At 43.1% G+C, this 14,460-nt stretch overlaps 2 protein-coding genes across 2 annotated transcripts; both read left to right on the forward strand.

Moving 5' to 3' along the window:
* The first annotated feature begins 994 nt into the window (after positions 1 to 994).
* scamp3 (secretory carrier membrane protein 3) lies at positions 995 to 9,204 on the forward strand. Its single transcript, XM_079287991.1, has 9 exons — positions 995 to 1,399; positions 1,700 to 1,780; positions 2,822 to 2,935; positions 3,258 to 3,378; positions 3,500 to 3,628; positions 6,607 to 6,766; positions 6,907 to 7,008; positions 7,096 to 7,213; positions 7,907 to 9,204. Exons 1-9 carry the CDS (start codon positions 1,340 to 1,342, stop codon positions 8,066 to 8,068), a joined length of 1,047 nt encoding a protein of 348 aa, XP_079144117.1. The 5' UTR covers positions 995 to 1,339; the 3' UTR covers positions 8,069 to 9,204.
* On the forward strand, positions 9,201 to 14,423 carry rnf115b (ring finger protein 115b). Its single transcript, XM_079287992.1, is given in 10 exon segments — positions 9,201 to 9,429; positions 11,057 to 11,115; positions 11,307 to 11,361; positions 11,448 to 11,659; positions 12,220 to 12,288; positions 12,398 to 12,476; positions 12,716 to 12,809; positions 13,692 to 13,756; positions 13,759 to 13,809; positions 14,202 to 14,423. Coding segments are annotated over 10 exon segments (885 nt in total). The 5' UTR covers positions 9,201 to 9,351; the 3' UTR covers positions 14,325 to 14,423.
* The last annotated feature ends 37 nt before the right edge of the window (positions 14,424 to 14,460 follow it).

Genomic DNA, 14,460 nt, shown 5'->3' on the forward strand with positions numbered 1-14,460 from the left:
AGAAGAGCTGGCATAGTCCATATGACACTGGATTAGAGCTGATGTGAGTAGCCTTTTTGTTTGAAGATCTAAATGTTTGGCCTGCCTATATAGGAATTTCAATTTTGCTAGATTTGCTGATAACTTTATCAGCTATGTGATCACCCGATAAGGTCTGATCTAGCTCCAGACCAATGTATTTAACACAGGATTTACTGCTGATAACAGTACCAGCACAGGCTACATCGATAGTGTCATTAACCAGGAGTCGTCTTTTGGATCCGAACAAGATCGATTCAGTCTTTCCTAAGTGGAGAGACAGTTTGTTGTCTATCAACCATTCTCTCACCGACTCAAGTTGAGAGGACAGGGTTTGCTGGATTTCTGCTACATTTTTGCCAGCTACCAACAAAGCAGAATCATCAGCATACAACAGCAGCTTGCAGTTAACTGCTGAGGGCATATCATTGACATATATGAGAAATAGAAGGGGACCCAGGATTGACCCCTGGGGAACCCCGCATGTAACTATAGCTGGAGTAGACAGGGTGCCCCCTACATCTACTACCTGCAGCCTTCCATCAAGGTAGGATTTGAACCAGGCTATGGTTGGTTCATTAAATGCTAAGGCTTCTAATTTGAGTAGGAGAATTTTGTGATCCACAGTATCAAAGGCTTTTTGTAGATCTAGAAGAGTCATACCTGTGTAGTTGCCTTTGTCTTGCTCATGTTTGACATAGTCCAATAAGTGGATCAAGCAAGTATCTGTGGAGTATTGTGATCTAAATCCAGATTGGAACTCATATAAGAGTTTACTATCACTTAAATAGTGATTGACTTGTACGTATACTATTTTCTCTATAATCTTTGATACAATGCTCAAAACCGAGACAGGTCGATAGTTGCCTAGAGTGTTCCCACGTGTTCTCTCTCTCTGCCGCAGCAGCAGTCACATGACCGAGTCTGTGGCTGGCTACTTCCTGTACCACGGCTATTATTCTCTGCGGGAGACAAATAACGGATCTGTAGCGCTTATCCCTGCGACTCGGTGTGCGGCTGTTAACCCAGATACCCGACAGTCAGGACTGAACGGGGAAGACAACCGTCAACCTGTCCGTGCATCGTGTTCACCTGCTATCTAACGGGAGATGCCCACCGGAGGGGCGGGTAGCTAGTTGACAGGATAACACAACTACCCCGCCCGCCCTTTACATTTAGAAAAATACGCAGCGCTTCATCTGCTGGAACAGAGACAGCTGCTCGTTTTTTTGTTCCTCTCCCGTGACTCACGTTAGCATTAGCAGCAAGTGGTGGCTAGTTGACGTTAGCTCTCTTTCCCCCAAAACAACCCGCCATCGACATGTCAAAATACACAAGCTTCGCCGAGCCGACGGGGACGGACGACCACAACCCTTTCCAAGTGGGTGACATTAAATATGAATCTAACACCAGCCTGTGTCCGTGCAGCCCGTCACGGCGTGTTTGGTGGATGGAAGGCATCGATATAGCCGACATCTGTGTAATAGCGGGCGTGTTGTTGCTCATGTGACGTGTGTGGCTTTCCTTCGTCTTTGCCCACTTGTGGCTCTTCTTCACAATGAATACATCAGTAGAAGCCACTCGGGTTTGTTAAACGTGGATTAACGTGTCAGCAGACAGTGGAATGTGTTACTGTGATCATTTAAACAGCAATGTGTTTGCCTTTGTTTTTGTCTGCTAGGACCCTGCAGTGACTCAACACAGCAGCAACACAGGATATGCAACACTGGACCTGTACAACCCTTTTGATAATACCACTGGGGTGAGTACTACTATAACATATTATGTGGTACATAGATATATTATAGGGGATATGTATACTTGACATTCAGCATCACGCACATTCCCATATAATTATTTGAATCCAGTTATGTTTGGCTGAAATGCCCCATTTAAGATTTGTTACAAACGTATAAGTATAAAATTAGTTTAATGTTTTTCTACTCGTCAGATGTTTATTATGTTTACAGTTTCTTTCAGCCTGCTCCCTGAAATGACTGCAATCTAAGGGAGGTTATCTGTTGTATAAACTGATGAATAAACTCATCCCGTAAAAGAGAATGAGAGCATTTGTAACACATTGTGATGAAAACATGAATAAGTCAAAGACTGGTCTGTTTAAATGTTTTCCAGATAAAGTAACTGACTGCTAGCCTGCTGATCAGACTGATCTGCCATTTAGTTTCACTTCCTTCATTCATTTTATCTGAATTAATGATCAAATCACATGTGATGGTGTCAGTTCAGTGATCTGGAGCCAGGCTAGAGAAAGAGTGGGTCATAAAACTGCGCCCTCCTTAATATGTCAGCGGAATTTGTGCTTTAGTGGTGCAAGAGATCAACAGACGTAAAATGTGTGTTTGCTGGACACACAGTCAGGCTTGGGTCCTTGGTACTTCCTGTCAGCTTTTGCTGTTTGCAAATACGGCATCAACGGGAACTAAACTTGGACGTGGAAACTGAAGGAGTCTAGTTCTAGTTGAAGATCCCTTTAATCTCAGACCGAGTGTGTGACCACAAGCCTCATGCCGTAGCTTCTAGACTCGTTCACTCTAGAATCTAGAGTGAACGAAGCTCACACGCATATCTGTAAATGTTATGTCATTCCATAAAATTCTCCTTTTGGCATTATCCTTTTCATGCCACATTATTGTAGCTTCAGTATAATGTTTATTTATGTATGTAAAAAAATAAGTTAGTTTCAATGTGGAAAATGGTGCATGTACTTTTTTTTTCTGGGTTTTCTTACAGGATGAGGTCAAACTCGTGTATGATGTCTGTTTCCTTTTCTTTTTTTTACCAGCCTCCTCCTCCGTATGAAGCCACCTCTTCCTCTGCTCCATCTGTGCCTGCACAGACCCCACCCAGTAGAACAACACCCACTGAGCCTCGCAACTATGGCTCCTATACCTCGCAGGTACACGTGCTGCAATGTGGAGACACTTGTTGCATGCTTCACTTTAGACTCGTGATTACCATCTGATTTATAATATCGCCGCATTCAGCTGCAAAACTGAGATTGTACTGTTGGGTCTTTAAAATTAGAAATGTGCGCTAGATGCCAATATCGATATATTCAGATATGTACCTTGAAAGCATGTCCTCTGTGGAGCTCTTATGATAACAGGTCTTTGATATGATCCTTTTCATTGTTCATGACACACACACACAACCCTCTCTCTTTTAAACTTGACTTGCATTTCTGATACATCCTTTCACTTCGTGTCTTGCTGTGTTAGACTGCGGTGAATGCTACCACAGCAGAGCTCTTGAGGAAGCAGGAGGAGCTGGAGAAGAAAGCCCAGGAGCTGGAGAGAAGAGAGAGGGAGCTCGAGTCACACAGCCTGGGACCTGGAGCCTGTAAGAGATGGAGGATAGGAGGCGGTATAAATATCTGAGATGCCTGAATGTTTTATAGATTTAATGATTTCGTAAGACATCGCCGCGAGTGACGTTTTCCTCCCCCTCTTCTTTTTATCAGCCCGTCAGAATAACTGGCCCCCGTTGCCTTCATTCTGCCCCGTGGGCCCCTGCTTCTACCAGGACATCAATGTGGAGATCACGCAGCACTTCCAGCGCACCGTCACCTTCATGTACTACTTCTGGATGTGTAAGTTCCTGTCTCTCACTACGTGCTGATGTATGAATTCCCATTATTGTTTTGGCAACATCATTACCATTAAAAATAAAAAAAATGGAGGGGCGAGCAGAGGGTTATTCAGGTGGATGCAATCTGCAACCTCACCACCAGATGTCACTAACTCGTGCACTCCTGACTCATGTCTGGGATTCCTTCTGTGCTGCCTGGAGTAAGAGCTGGAATGTTTGCACAAAGACTCTGGCACTTTACTGCCAGATTGAGGAACCAACTGAAATCAGGTTCTGCTAAAAGGTGAATCTGGTTCAGAGGTCTTCCACCGGGGCATCTGCTGCACCCAACAACCATTTCAAATTGTTGGAAGTAACTAAGTTGTTCTTATTGAACGACCCAAAGCTTCAGGCCTCTGCACGCACACTGGGAGCAAAACCGTTACAGTCTAACCGTCTAAAATATGTCTGTGTCCTATGCATGTTCGCATGGTTTAAGTCCGGCTTATGGCATGAAATGAGCCTTCATACTGATTATGAAAAATGACAGAGGGCGAGAAAGTGAGGCAGAAAGTCACCGCATAAGAGAAGGGAGTGCACAAGCATAAAAAATGAATTAAAACAGAACAAATCTTGAGGCCTGGGCCGAGGGAAATACCAAACCATAAGAGCCAACTCCAAACCTCGCAGCAGGAAAAGGAAGGAAACTAGAAAAAGCATTTCCTGCTGAAAATGCGTCGGAATGCTGAAAACTGAAATTAATCGCAAAAACATTGCTGAAAATAGATATCCAATTCAAAAACAAATTGCAAAAAGCTTAATAATTCAAAAAGTTTAAAGATTACAAATATGAAAAGTCATATCACACCTCTCCTGAAAAAGCTGAACATTTTGATATTTCAACAGTTTCTGTGGCTTAAAAAAATTCATCAGTGGTGATATTTGCAGTAGTATAAGTTGTAGAAGTATTATTAGTAGAAGTATGAGTAGCATTAGAATAAGTACTAGTAGTAGTAGTAGTGATATTTGTAGTAGTAGTAGAAGTTGTAGTTGTCGTAGAAGTATTATTAGTAGTAGAAGTATTAGTAATTAGAAGAAGTAGTAGAAGACGTAGTATCAGCAGTCATAGTAATAGCTGTAGTATTTTGTCGTAGTATTTAATATCACAGTAGTAGTAGTAGTAGTAATAGTAATGGCAGTAGAAGATGTAGTAGTAGTACTAGTAGCAGTCGTACTAATAGCTGTAGTAGTATTACTACTTTTAGTAGCATGAATAGCAGTAGTAGCAGTTGTCGTATAAGTCGTAGTGGTAGTAATAGCAGTAGTGGTAGTAATAATATTGATGTAGCAGTAGTAGCAGTAGTAGTAATAGTAGCAACAGCAAAAGTTATAGTAGAAGTAGTAGTAGTAGTAATATTATATTAGCAGCAGCAGTAGTAGTTGTCGCAGTATTAGTAAGAGCATTCATTTTTTTAACATAAAAGCCTAATTTTGAGCTTGTTTAAATACAGTTAATCCATGGGGCTTTTATTTTGAAAGGGTGGGGGGAGAGGGGGAGAGGAGGCATAATCATAATGTCTGACACACATGAACAGAGGTTGTTAAATGCCTGGCTTCATCACAAGCATTTCAATTAGAATTCAGTCTTTGGGGCTTTTATTTTGAAAGTGTGTGTGTGTGTGTGTGTGTGTGTGTGTGTGTGTGTGTGTGTGTGTGTGTGTGTGTGTGTGTGTGTGTGTGTGTGTGTGTGTGTGTGTGTGTGTGTGTGTGTGTGTGTGTGTGTGTGTGTGTGTGTGTGTGTGTGTGTGTGTGTGTGTGTGTCCTCTAAAAGTCTCTAAGACCTGAATGACTGTATGAGAGAGAGATACAGACAGGGTGAGAGAGAGAGAAGAAAGAATTAGTGAGAGAGAGAAGAAAGAATGAGAGATAGGCAGAGAGAGAGGCTCTGATATCTCTGGCAAACTTTCTCATTTGGAGATTGTCCGATGTTTTATCTTTTACAGCTTACATGACTGTTGTCCTGCTCTGCCATGTCTTTCCTCGTCTCTCCCTCTTGTGGTGCGGTGTGTGTAAATGTCACTCGAATCAGGAAACTTATCAGAATCTGATATATCATATCTGATTGGCAGAGCTGCAACACGTAACAGCTGCAACAAATCATGTGTGTGCGGCTTTTATTTTAAAATGGGGTGTGTGTGTGTGTTCCTCTAAAAGTCTCCAAGACCTGAAATGACTGTGTGTGTGTGTGAGTGAGTGAGCGAGGAGTGCATGTGTGTCTGCGTGTTTATCAACATCACTAATTGGTGCACTCTAAGCTGCGCAATACACACCCATTATAAAGTCAGAAAAGGGCTGAAAAATGATAAAAGTTAAATTGCTGCAGTTCAAAAAGTTTAAAAGATATCAAAAAGCTGAATCCTGTTGGCAATAGTTGAGGGTTTTCTCAACATTTGAAAGTTGAAATGGTGTCTGTAGCTGAAAGTATGAGGAAGTTGAAGGATTTGAAAGTTGAAGAAGTTTAAGAGGATTTGAAAATCTTCTCCATAGAAAACCATTCAAAAAAAAGTTGCTAAAAGCTTAATGATTCTAAAAGTTTAAAGGTTAGAAATATGAAGAGATATAGCACCCCTCTGCTGAAAGAGCTGAACATTTTGATCATTGAACGGTTTCTGTAGCTTAAAATATGAAGGAGAAGAAGCGTTGCAACGAAAAATGGGGGGGACGGAAGAAATAGTGGAATAAAGATTCGAAGAACAACAGTTGGAATGCTTAACAGCATTCCAACAATAAATAGCGTCATATTGCATCAGCCAAAGTCCTGCCAAGTTGGCTCCCACTGTAGAGAGGGGAGGGGAGCGTTGGATGTGTGTTCTAGTCCACCGCTCTGTAATGCAGCAACAAAGAGTTGATCCCTCCACTCAGATTGCAAAGTTCATTCTTGTCCAACCGCTGCCGTTCATCCTTTTTGTCTCCTTTTTACCCGATCTCGTCAATGTCCAGTCTGCACTTGTGCGCTGCTCCTCAACCTCGTCTCCTCCCTGGCCATGTTCTGTGTGGACACCTCGGGTGGTGTTGGCCTGGGCCTGGCCATCCTGTGGGCCCTCCTCTTCACCCCCTGCTCCTTCCTCTGCTGGTACCGTCCCGTGTACAAAGCCTTCAGGTGTGTTGCGTCATTTTAATGAAAAAACCCATCGACCTTAAAACGCGTTAGCCCGTTGGCTCTCCAGCTGCATAAAGCATACGTGGCATTGAGCTGTTGCTTCATTATGCGCACTTACTATGTTTTTCTCTCCCCTGTAGGAGTGACAGCTCCTTCAATTTCTTTGTCTTCTTCTTCGTTTTCTTTGCCCAAGTGGTCGTCTCGGTCATCATGACTATTGGTGTCCCTGGATGGGGTTTCAGGTATGACTAAACCGCCGCTCAAAACAGATGCATGACTCTTTCCAGCTTCTTTCCTCCGTTCATGTCTCCCCTGTCTCTTCCCCTCAGCGGGTGGATCGTGAGCCTGGCTGCTCTGAAAACCAGCGTCCCCGTTGGTGCGATCATGATGATGAACGCCGTCCTCTTTACTGCCCAAGCCGCCATGGGGTTCGTCATGCTGAAGAAGGTGAAAACTCAATCATTTTGTTTACGTGCAGGGAAAATGTTTACAGGTAGTGACTCAGATTAGGGTTGTGTTTCTGCCATGGTGTCAGTCACACTTTCCTCTGTATCTAACTCAGGATGTGGCATTTTCATGGAACATGAAATCTGGTCATACCCATCTGGTTATACCCGTCCCTACACACGTGATCATGAACATATCCAGGTTTCTGATCATCTGACGGCAGATGTGTCTGAAATCCCGAACGTCTCATCTCAATCACACACTAAAGGCAGACAAATAAATATCATTGTTAGTCCGTGTAAAGTACTCATTTAAATCCAATTAATAAGGGAAAGGACACGTAGGTCTAAGTCGACTTGAATACGAATGTACACTAATGATGGACTGTCAGGAGATACTGTGACATCATGAGTGGGTCACATTTCTGGAAAGAAGTCAAAGGGAAGTAAGTGAAAGCAAAATGGTCATGCTGTGTTCGCACTTTCCACCTGCTCTGTGCAAATACTCGCACCTGCTGTGCCCAGGTGGTCCACCTACCACGAAGCAAGTCGGTAGATAACAAACGGTCCGAAGAATAGGCCCCGATATCGGGTTCTGCGTATCATATTCACCCTCACAATGTGCATGGTGTGATGAATTGCTGCATGTATCGGGTGTCAGCGCGCTCTGCTCTTCCCCCCCCTCCTCCTCTAGGTCCACAGCCTGTACAGGCAGACCGATGCCAGCTTTCAGAAGGCCCAGGCCGAGTTCGCCACCGGAGTCATGTCCAATCAGGCCGTACGCCAGGCCGCCACCACCGCAGCCACCAGCGCTGCCACCAGCGCTGCCCAGGGGGCCTTCACCACGCCTCGGTAGAGCGGGACGAGAGGGGATGAGGAGGGTAGGCCGTGAAGGAGGGCCCATTCCTCTTGATACAGGATCTGTTTGGTATTTATGTCCCCACAGGTGATTAGAATTTGATTGGGGCGGGGTGGGGGGGATTTGTCTGTATGGTAACTCCTTGAGCAACTGAACATCAGACCATGTGCATGAGACAAAGGTGGGGTTTTGTAATTTCTATCCATGGACAGGACAAGTTAGCTACATTGCCAAACAGGAAACAGAAAGATGGTGTGAAGTGTGAAAACAATAACATGCTCAAGCTGTATGAAATTTAGCGCACTTGTTACCGGTATCAGTGAATGCAGGGAAAATGCTACTTTTTATTTAATTTTTTTTAAATAAGACAAACTGTGTGCCAAGTAGGAAAGTTCTGGTCTGCATCGTTCCCATTTTTAAATGACCTGGTTGTGTTTACAAAGAGCCAGTGCTTGAGTTGGAGCTGAACACTGAAAATGTTGCCATTCTAACATTCGACCCATAACCGAGTGGCTCAATGCTAATATTTTTGTTGCTTTCGTGCAAACTAACACGTTTTTGTGATTATCATTCGAAATGAGAATGCCTCGTTACCTATTTGCCAAAACATCTCATACTGTAAAGATCATGTGTTTCTGTTACGATATATCTGTTACTGTTCTGTTGGTGCTGCTTGTGGTTCTTATGATTGTTACGCGTCACTGTCTTGGTTTTAATAAAAAAATATATTGTCATGCGTACACAGTTATTATTGCTGTATCTCATTGTTAAGTAAGAGGATATGTATTTTGATGTTGTTTTTCATGTTTAAATGAGTCAAACCTCAGCGAGTTCAGTATCCTGTGAGTCGTTAAATTGCATTTTATATTGTGCTGCTCGAAACCAAGTTTGTGTTTATTAAAAAAAAGAAGAGGATCCCACTTGAACGTTTTTTATTCTCTGGCGACACCATGCTCCAAGGAAACTGCATCCGTGATCCAACTTGTTGCTTTTTGAGCTCTTGGCTTCTTTTAGCAACTTGATCTTTGAAGCTGTGACCGAAGCAAATCTGATCATGGAGATGCGGGTGAATGTGTTGTTGTTTTTTTTTACCCTGTATCATCTTTATTTATTAAAAATGACATTGTGAGGAGTGATAGTGTTGCCTGCTCTTTAATGGTGTTGATGTGCCGCTTTGCTGACATGTGTCACGGGCACCAAACCGTCCGGGACTGCTCTGCCCCGTCGCAGACCTTCATGGGCTGCCTCACCGACGTCAGGCACTGGGCGTCACCGTGAAGATGGCGGAGGCTGCGGACACACCACAACACCGGTTTTTCTGTCACTGCTGTAAAAGTGAAACAAACCCCAAACTCCCGGTGAGTCACTTTGGAGCGTGTTTTTATTCAACTCGTGCAGCTGGAAATCACCCATGCGGACATTGAGGGACGTCTTAAGATGTTTACAGCTCTTTTTATAAACGTGTGTGAAGTGATACATTTCACTTTGCTCTCGAATTTAAAGTAGTGGGACCACAAAAGCACACGTATTTGCGTAAAGCATGCGCTAGGATCTTACAACAGTGAGAGAGAGAATCTGGTGATTCATGTTGCCATATTTAGAAGCACCACTGTTGGCGACAATCTGTGTCCAGCTGTCTTCTGCCAACTGCGCGTGTGAGACGTAGGAGGGGCTGGTTGGGTGACGCCACATGCGCTTGCAGGGCTTCCTAAAGGTAGATCCTAAAGCCGCAAATGTGCCTTTAACCCCTGCAGCCCGATGTATTATGTCCGCTTATTGTATCGGCAAAGCCCAACTGAAAGATGAGTCGTTAACTTGGAGATTAGTTGCTCGATTCGAGCATTCGGAGCGCACTGTGAGAGACGCTGTTGGTGCGCATTTGTTGTGCAGCTGCCACTTTTAATGGCACGAATACACACGCATGTTGTCACGATGGAGCACATGTGTGTCTGTGTTTAAGAGAGAGAGATTCATCTGCACGAGGCCAACATGTTCACAAGTATGTGGATACCCTAATGCAGATACATTTGTATTATATTTTATGAAGCTTATTTCTTATTTAAAGGGATGACATGTAACAGGTCCCCAACCGGGGAAATTGCAAAAACAGCGTGCCTCACCACGAACCCACATGTCTCATTTTTGTACTTTCGTGTAGCTACATCCTGGTGGGCCAGTGGTTAAGATACCATATAAATTCAGTGTACCTGGTTTGATTCTGACTTGCAACCTTGTTGCAGAAATTGACTTGAGCTCCTACTGTGGGCAACCTCACGAGTGCTCTTGTGGTAGAATAAAAGCAAACTTTTGCAGCCACACACGACACAATTTCACCATAAAATACTGGCAACAGAGATGCCAGTAATGTACTGTTATTTTACAGTGCTACTGTAATTTCTTTTAACAGTATCTTATTGTATATTGGATGACAGTATTTGATGGTGGAATAACTGGGCGTTAATGTAATTGTACAGCATATAGCTACAAGTTACCATTTATTTACAAAGGGTAATAAAATCTGCTACTTTTGCATATAATTCCCCACAATAACAAAAAAAGTAGAAAACACAAGAATTCATATACAATACAATATTGCCAAAGTGAATTAATTGTCCTCAATCATTCATACCGCTGACTTTGTAAGACAGATAATATTATATGTGACTCACTGAACTTCACAGAAAATACTGTATGCTGATAAAATACAGTTATCTGCCGCTATGGTTAACTGACGACATTAACTGTTATGGGAAGGATGAATATTTACCTGAATGTTAGTCATTATGAAATACTGTAAGATACTGTTGTAAATCCACCGTAAATTTACAGCAATTCATTACAGTGCAGGTCCCAAAATCTCGTCAAAAGCTTTACTGGAGGCGGTTATAGCACCAGATTAATCATCATCGTTTTGGATTGAACTCAGAAGTTGGAGTTCCCGCATTCTTTTGGTCTTGTAGTGCATGTCTTTTTTCTTTTCTCTAGGATTTCGTCTGCCCCAGATGTGACTCTGACTTCATTGAGGAGGTGACAGAAGACTCCAGGTACAGCTCCGTTTTGGTGTTTACATTTACTGTGCTTTATATCATAAGGTTTATAAAATGTTTTAAAGCATGCCTAAGCCTAAGCTTTAAAATGCATGATGGTCACTGTAGCTGCAGTGTCAGGCTCTTAAGAGTTATGTTTTTAATTTCACACCACTGATATTAAAACCGATTTATATTTTGCTGCCTAGTCTTCTGCAGAACAGCACATCGGTGGCCAGTGAAGATTCCAACTCGTTCTCAGAGGTGCGTCCCTACATATGGCATTTTAAAACGTACACTCCTCTTTTTCTGAAGCTCTGTTTGACATATTACTTGGTCTGTCTCCCAAGTTATGGCAGCTGCTGTTCATGGAGGGCTCTGCTCTGCTGTCGCATCCGCCGTCTTCAGAGTCCGACCCAGATGACAGCGAGCAGGTATCTGCAGGTCAGAGCCGGCCTTCCCCAGTGTCGCCGGGCGGCGCTGAGGCCGGGGAACCAGACTCTCCTCCCCAGCCTGAGCAAGAGAGGTCGCCCAGGCCTGAGCAAAGGCCTGCAGTGGAAGGGTGTGTGGACATGGTACACAGAACCATCACCAGTGTGTACTGAACTCTGACCGTGCAAAAAATACTTCTTTCTATTTATGTCTTGTCATTTGCAGTACAAGGAAATAAAGTCATAGACATGAAGAACCACCAGCATATACAGCTTAAACACATACAACAGCTGTGTTTTTGCATGGATATTCTTTTATATTTTTGTTGTGAACAGAAACAACTTTCATAGTACATGTTTATAAGTTTCAACAAGTTTGCACATTCATTTTTATAATGTAAACACTTCCTTATGTGATCGATTTGCTTCAAAAGGTGATTGTAGTCAGTAAAGCTTCAGTAAGCTTCCATACAGCTGGATCTCCATGTAAAATCATTACTCTGCATTTGGTGCAGTCATGCAGTATCAGACTAATATATATATATATAAATATATTATATATTACATACCAACTCCAAGTAAAATCCTGAAGGTCCGGCATGAATTTAAACTGCTGTAAATACAGTAAAGTGTGTGTTTTCAAAGCACAATAAGGCAGACATCTTTTGCTGTCTGTTTTCGCCCCTTCAAGGATTGTGCAGCAGTTCTTGGCCGGCCTGTTTGCCAACAACGGAAACCCCGGTGCTGCACCAGCTGCACTGTAAGCGCTTTTTAATTTTCGATTCACATCATTTACTTTTGATTTTATCTAGCGTTGTGTGATGACGACAGCCCCTCCCTCTCCTTTGCTCTCTTTCTGTTTGTCTCAGAACAAGCATGCTACAGTTGCACTCAAACCCCGGGGATTATGCGTGGGGTCAGGGAGGTCTGGACTCTGTCGTCACGGAGGTCAGTGGCATCAGAGGTGGTGATTTCTAAGCTTTGTGTTTAGTTTTAGCATGGTTTCCTCCTCCATCTTCTTCTTTTACTTCCAGCTCGATCAACCTTTTATAATGAAACACAAAACCCCCAAAGTCTGTTATTATTGAGTTACAAACTGTTCATTTCTTATTCTTTTATCCATTAGAACTCTGTTGCCTTCGTTTCCCCTCTCTGCCGCTCATGTCTCCTGTATCCTTACTTCCTAGTTGTTAGGACAGTTGGAGTGCACAGGTCCACCCCCTGCTGAAAAGGAGATGATCTCGTCCCTGCCAACAGTTTGTATCTCTCAAGAACAGACAGGTAACTCAGCATGGCTTACTGCACACATCTCTTTCCCTCCTCTTATTTTCCTTCTCTTTCCTCCTTCCTTCCATCTTTCCTTTTTTCCTCTTATCTCTCTTTTTCCCCTCATGTGCTTTTCTCGTCCTGTCTCTGCTTCCTGCCTCTAAGCTCTCTTCATCTCCTCCTGCTTCTCCTTCCCTCCTCTTATCTTGTCTTCCCATTCCTCCTATTTTCCTCATCCCAGCTTTCTTTCCCCTTCTCCTATTCTTCTATGTCTTTTATTTTCCTATCTCTACTTACTTATTCTTATCTTTACTTTCCTCTTCACATTTCCTTTCCTTGCATCCCCTTTTCTTTCCTTTCATCCTCCTATCGATCCTTCCCTCCTCTTATGTTGCCTTTCCTCTTTCTCTCCTAACTTCCTCTTGCATTTCTTTTCTTTCTCTCATCCTTCCTTTCCTCCTCCTACTTTGCCTTGCCTCCTCTCAATTTCCCTTGCATTCCTCTTTCTTTCCTTTCCTTATCCTATCTTTTCTTTGCCTCTTCCTATCTTTTTTGTCCACTATCCATTTTTATATACCGCTTCACTACTTTCATTCCCTCCTCCTATAATACCTCCATCATCTCTGTCCTAGTTACGAGTATTAGTAAGTAATTAATAAATGTTTTGTACTTCTAAAAAGTAGTGAAAGTGGTCTGGAAGCTTCTAAATCTTAATTCACAAATAATTGAACTGGGTTAACAACATAAAATGACAGAGAAGTATCACTGTGTTACACTGTGAAGGCCTAGAGACCTGTCGAAAATGTTATGACGGGTCTTCTGTGTCTGCTTCTCTCTGTGTCTGTTTCTCCTGCACACATTATCATACTTTCTGTTTTTCTTCTTTCTGTCCCTCAGACTGCAGACTGGAGTGTCCAGTTTGTAGGGAGGAGTATTCATCAGGTGAACCTGTCAGGAAGCTATACCCTGCCTCCATTACTTCCACAGTGAATGTATAGTGCCTTGGCTGGAGCTGGTAAGGACGAGGGCTGGTTCAGGGTTTGAGGGTCTGTTAGATTTGTCATGAAGGTTTGAAGTGTCACACATCCTGAATTGAGGGTTGTGACGACAACACAGGGACAATGTTTTGTTATCAAATGTTTTTATGCCTCTACGCCTGCGAGAGCTATGGCTGAAGTCTTTGCGTTTTCGGGTTGGCCATCCAGTCCATTCTTGTGAATAATTATTGAGTAAATAATTCATATGCTAATTCTGACAATTTCACACAAATGACTAATGGGATAAATTGATGAGGTGATGACATTTTGGATAGACATTAGCGGGGGCATCCGACTGCACGGTGCACTTGTAGTCTCAGGTTGTACTGGAGATGCTGTTATACCACTTATGTTTTTCTCCCTCCCCCAGCATGATACCTGCCCAGTGTGCCGAAAAAGCCTCGACGGTGTCGACAACAGCCTCCCGCCAACATCAGAACCCCCAGAAGCTCGCTCCGTCAGGACAGAGCAGCAGGAGAGGCAGGCGATCTGAGACACGGGCCAAGCAACTCTACCTCCTTCACTGTTTCCAAGAGATGCTTCTCACCACAGACCTTTCCCTCCGCACCCACTGCTTTTAAATAAAATACATTACATGCATCACAGTAATAACTTGCAGCTTCTACTCT

Source organism: Melanostigma gelatinosum (genome assembly GCF_949748355.1).
Source record: "Melanostigma gelatinosum genome assembly, chromosome: 17".
Taxonomy (NCBI): Eukaryota; Metazoa; Chordata; class Actinopteri; order Perciformes; family Zoarcidae; genus Melanostigma; species Melanostigma gelatinosum.

Excerpts from the sequence above, each read along its gene's own strand:
- scamp3 (XM_079287991.1), top strand. The coding sequence starts at position 1,340 with ATGTCAAAATACACAAGCTTCGCCGAGCCGACGGGGACGGACGACCAC. Across the intron at positions 1,400-1,699 it reads ACGACCACAACCCTTTCCAA|GACCCTGCAGTGACTCAACA; the intron begins GTGGGTGACATT and ends TTTGTCTGCTAG. Across the intron at positions 1,781-2,821 it reads CTTTTGATAATACCACTGGG|CCTCCTCCTCCGTATGAAGC; the intron begins GTGAGTACTACT and ends TTTTTTTACCAG.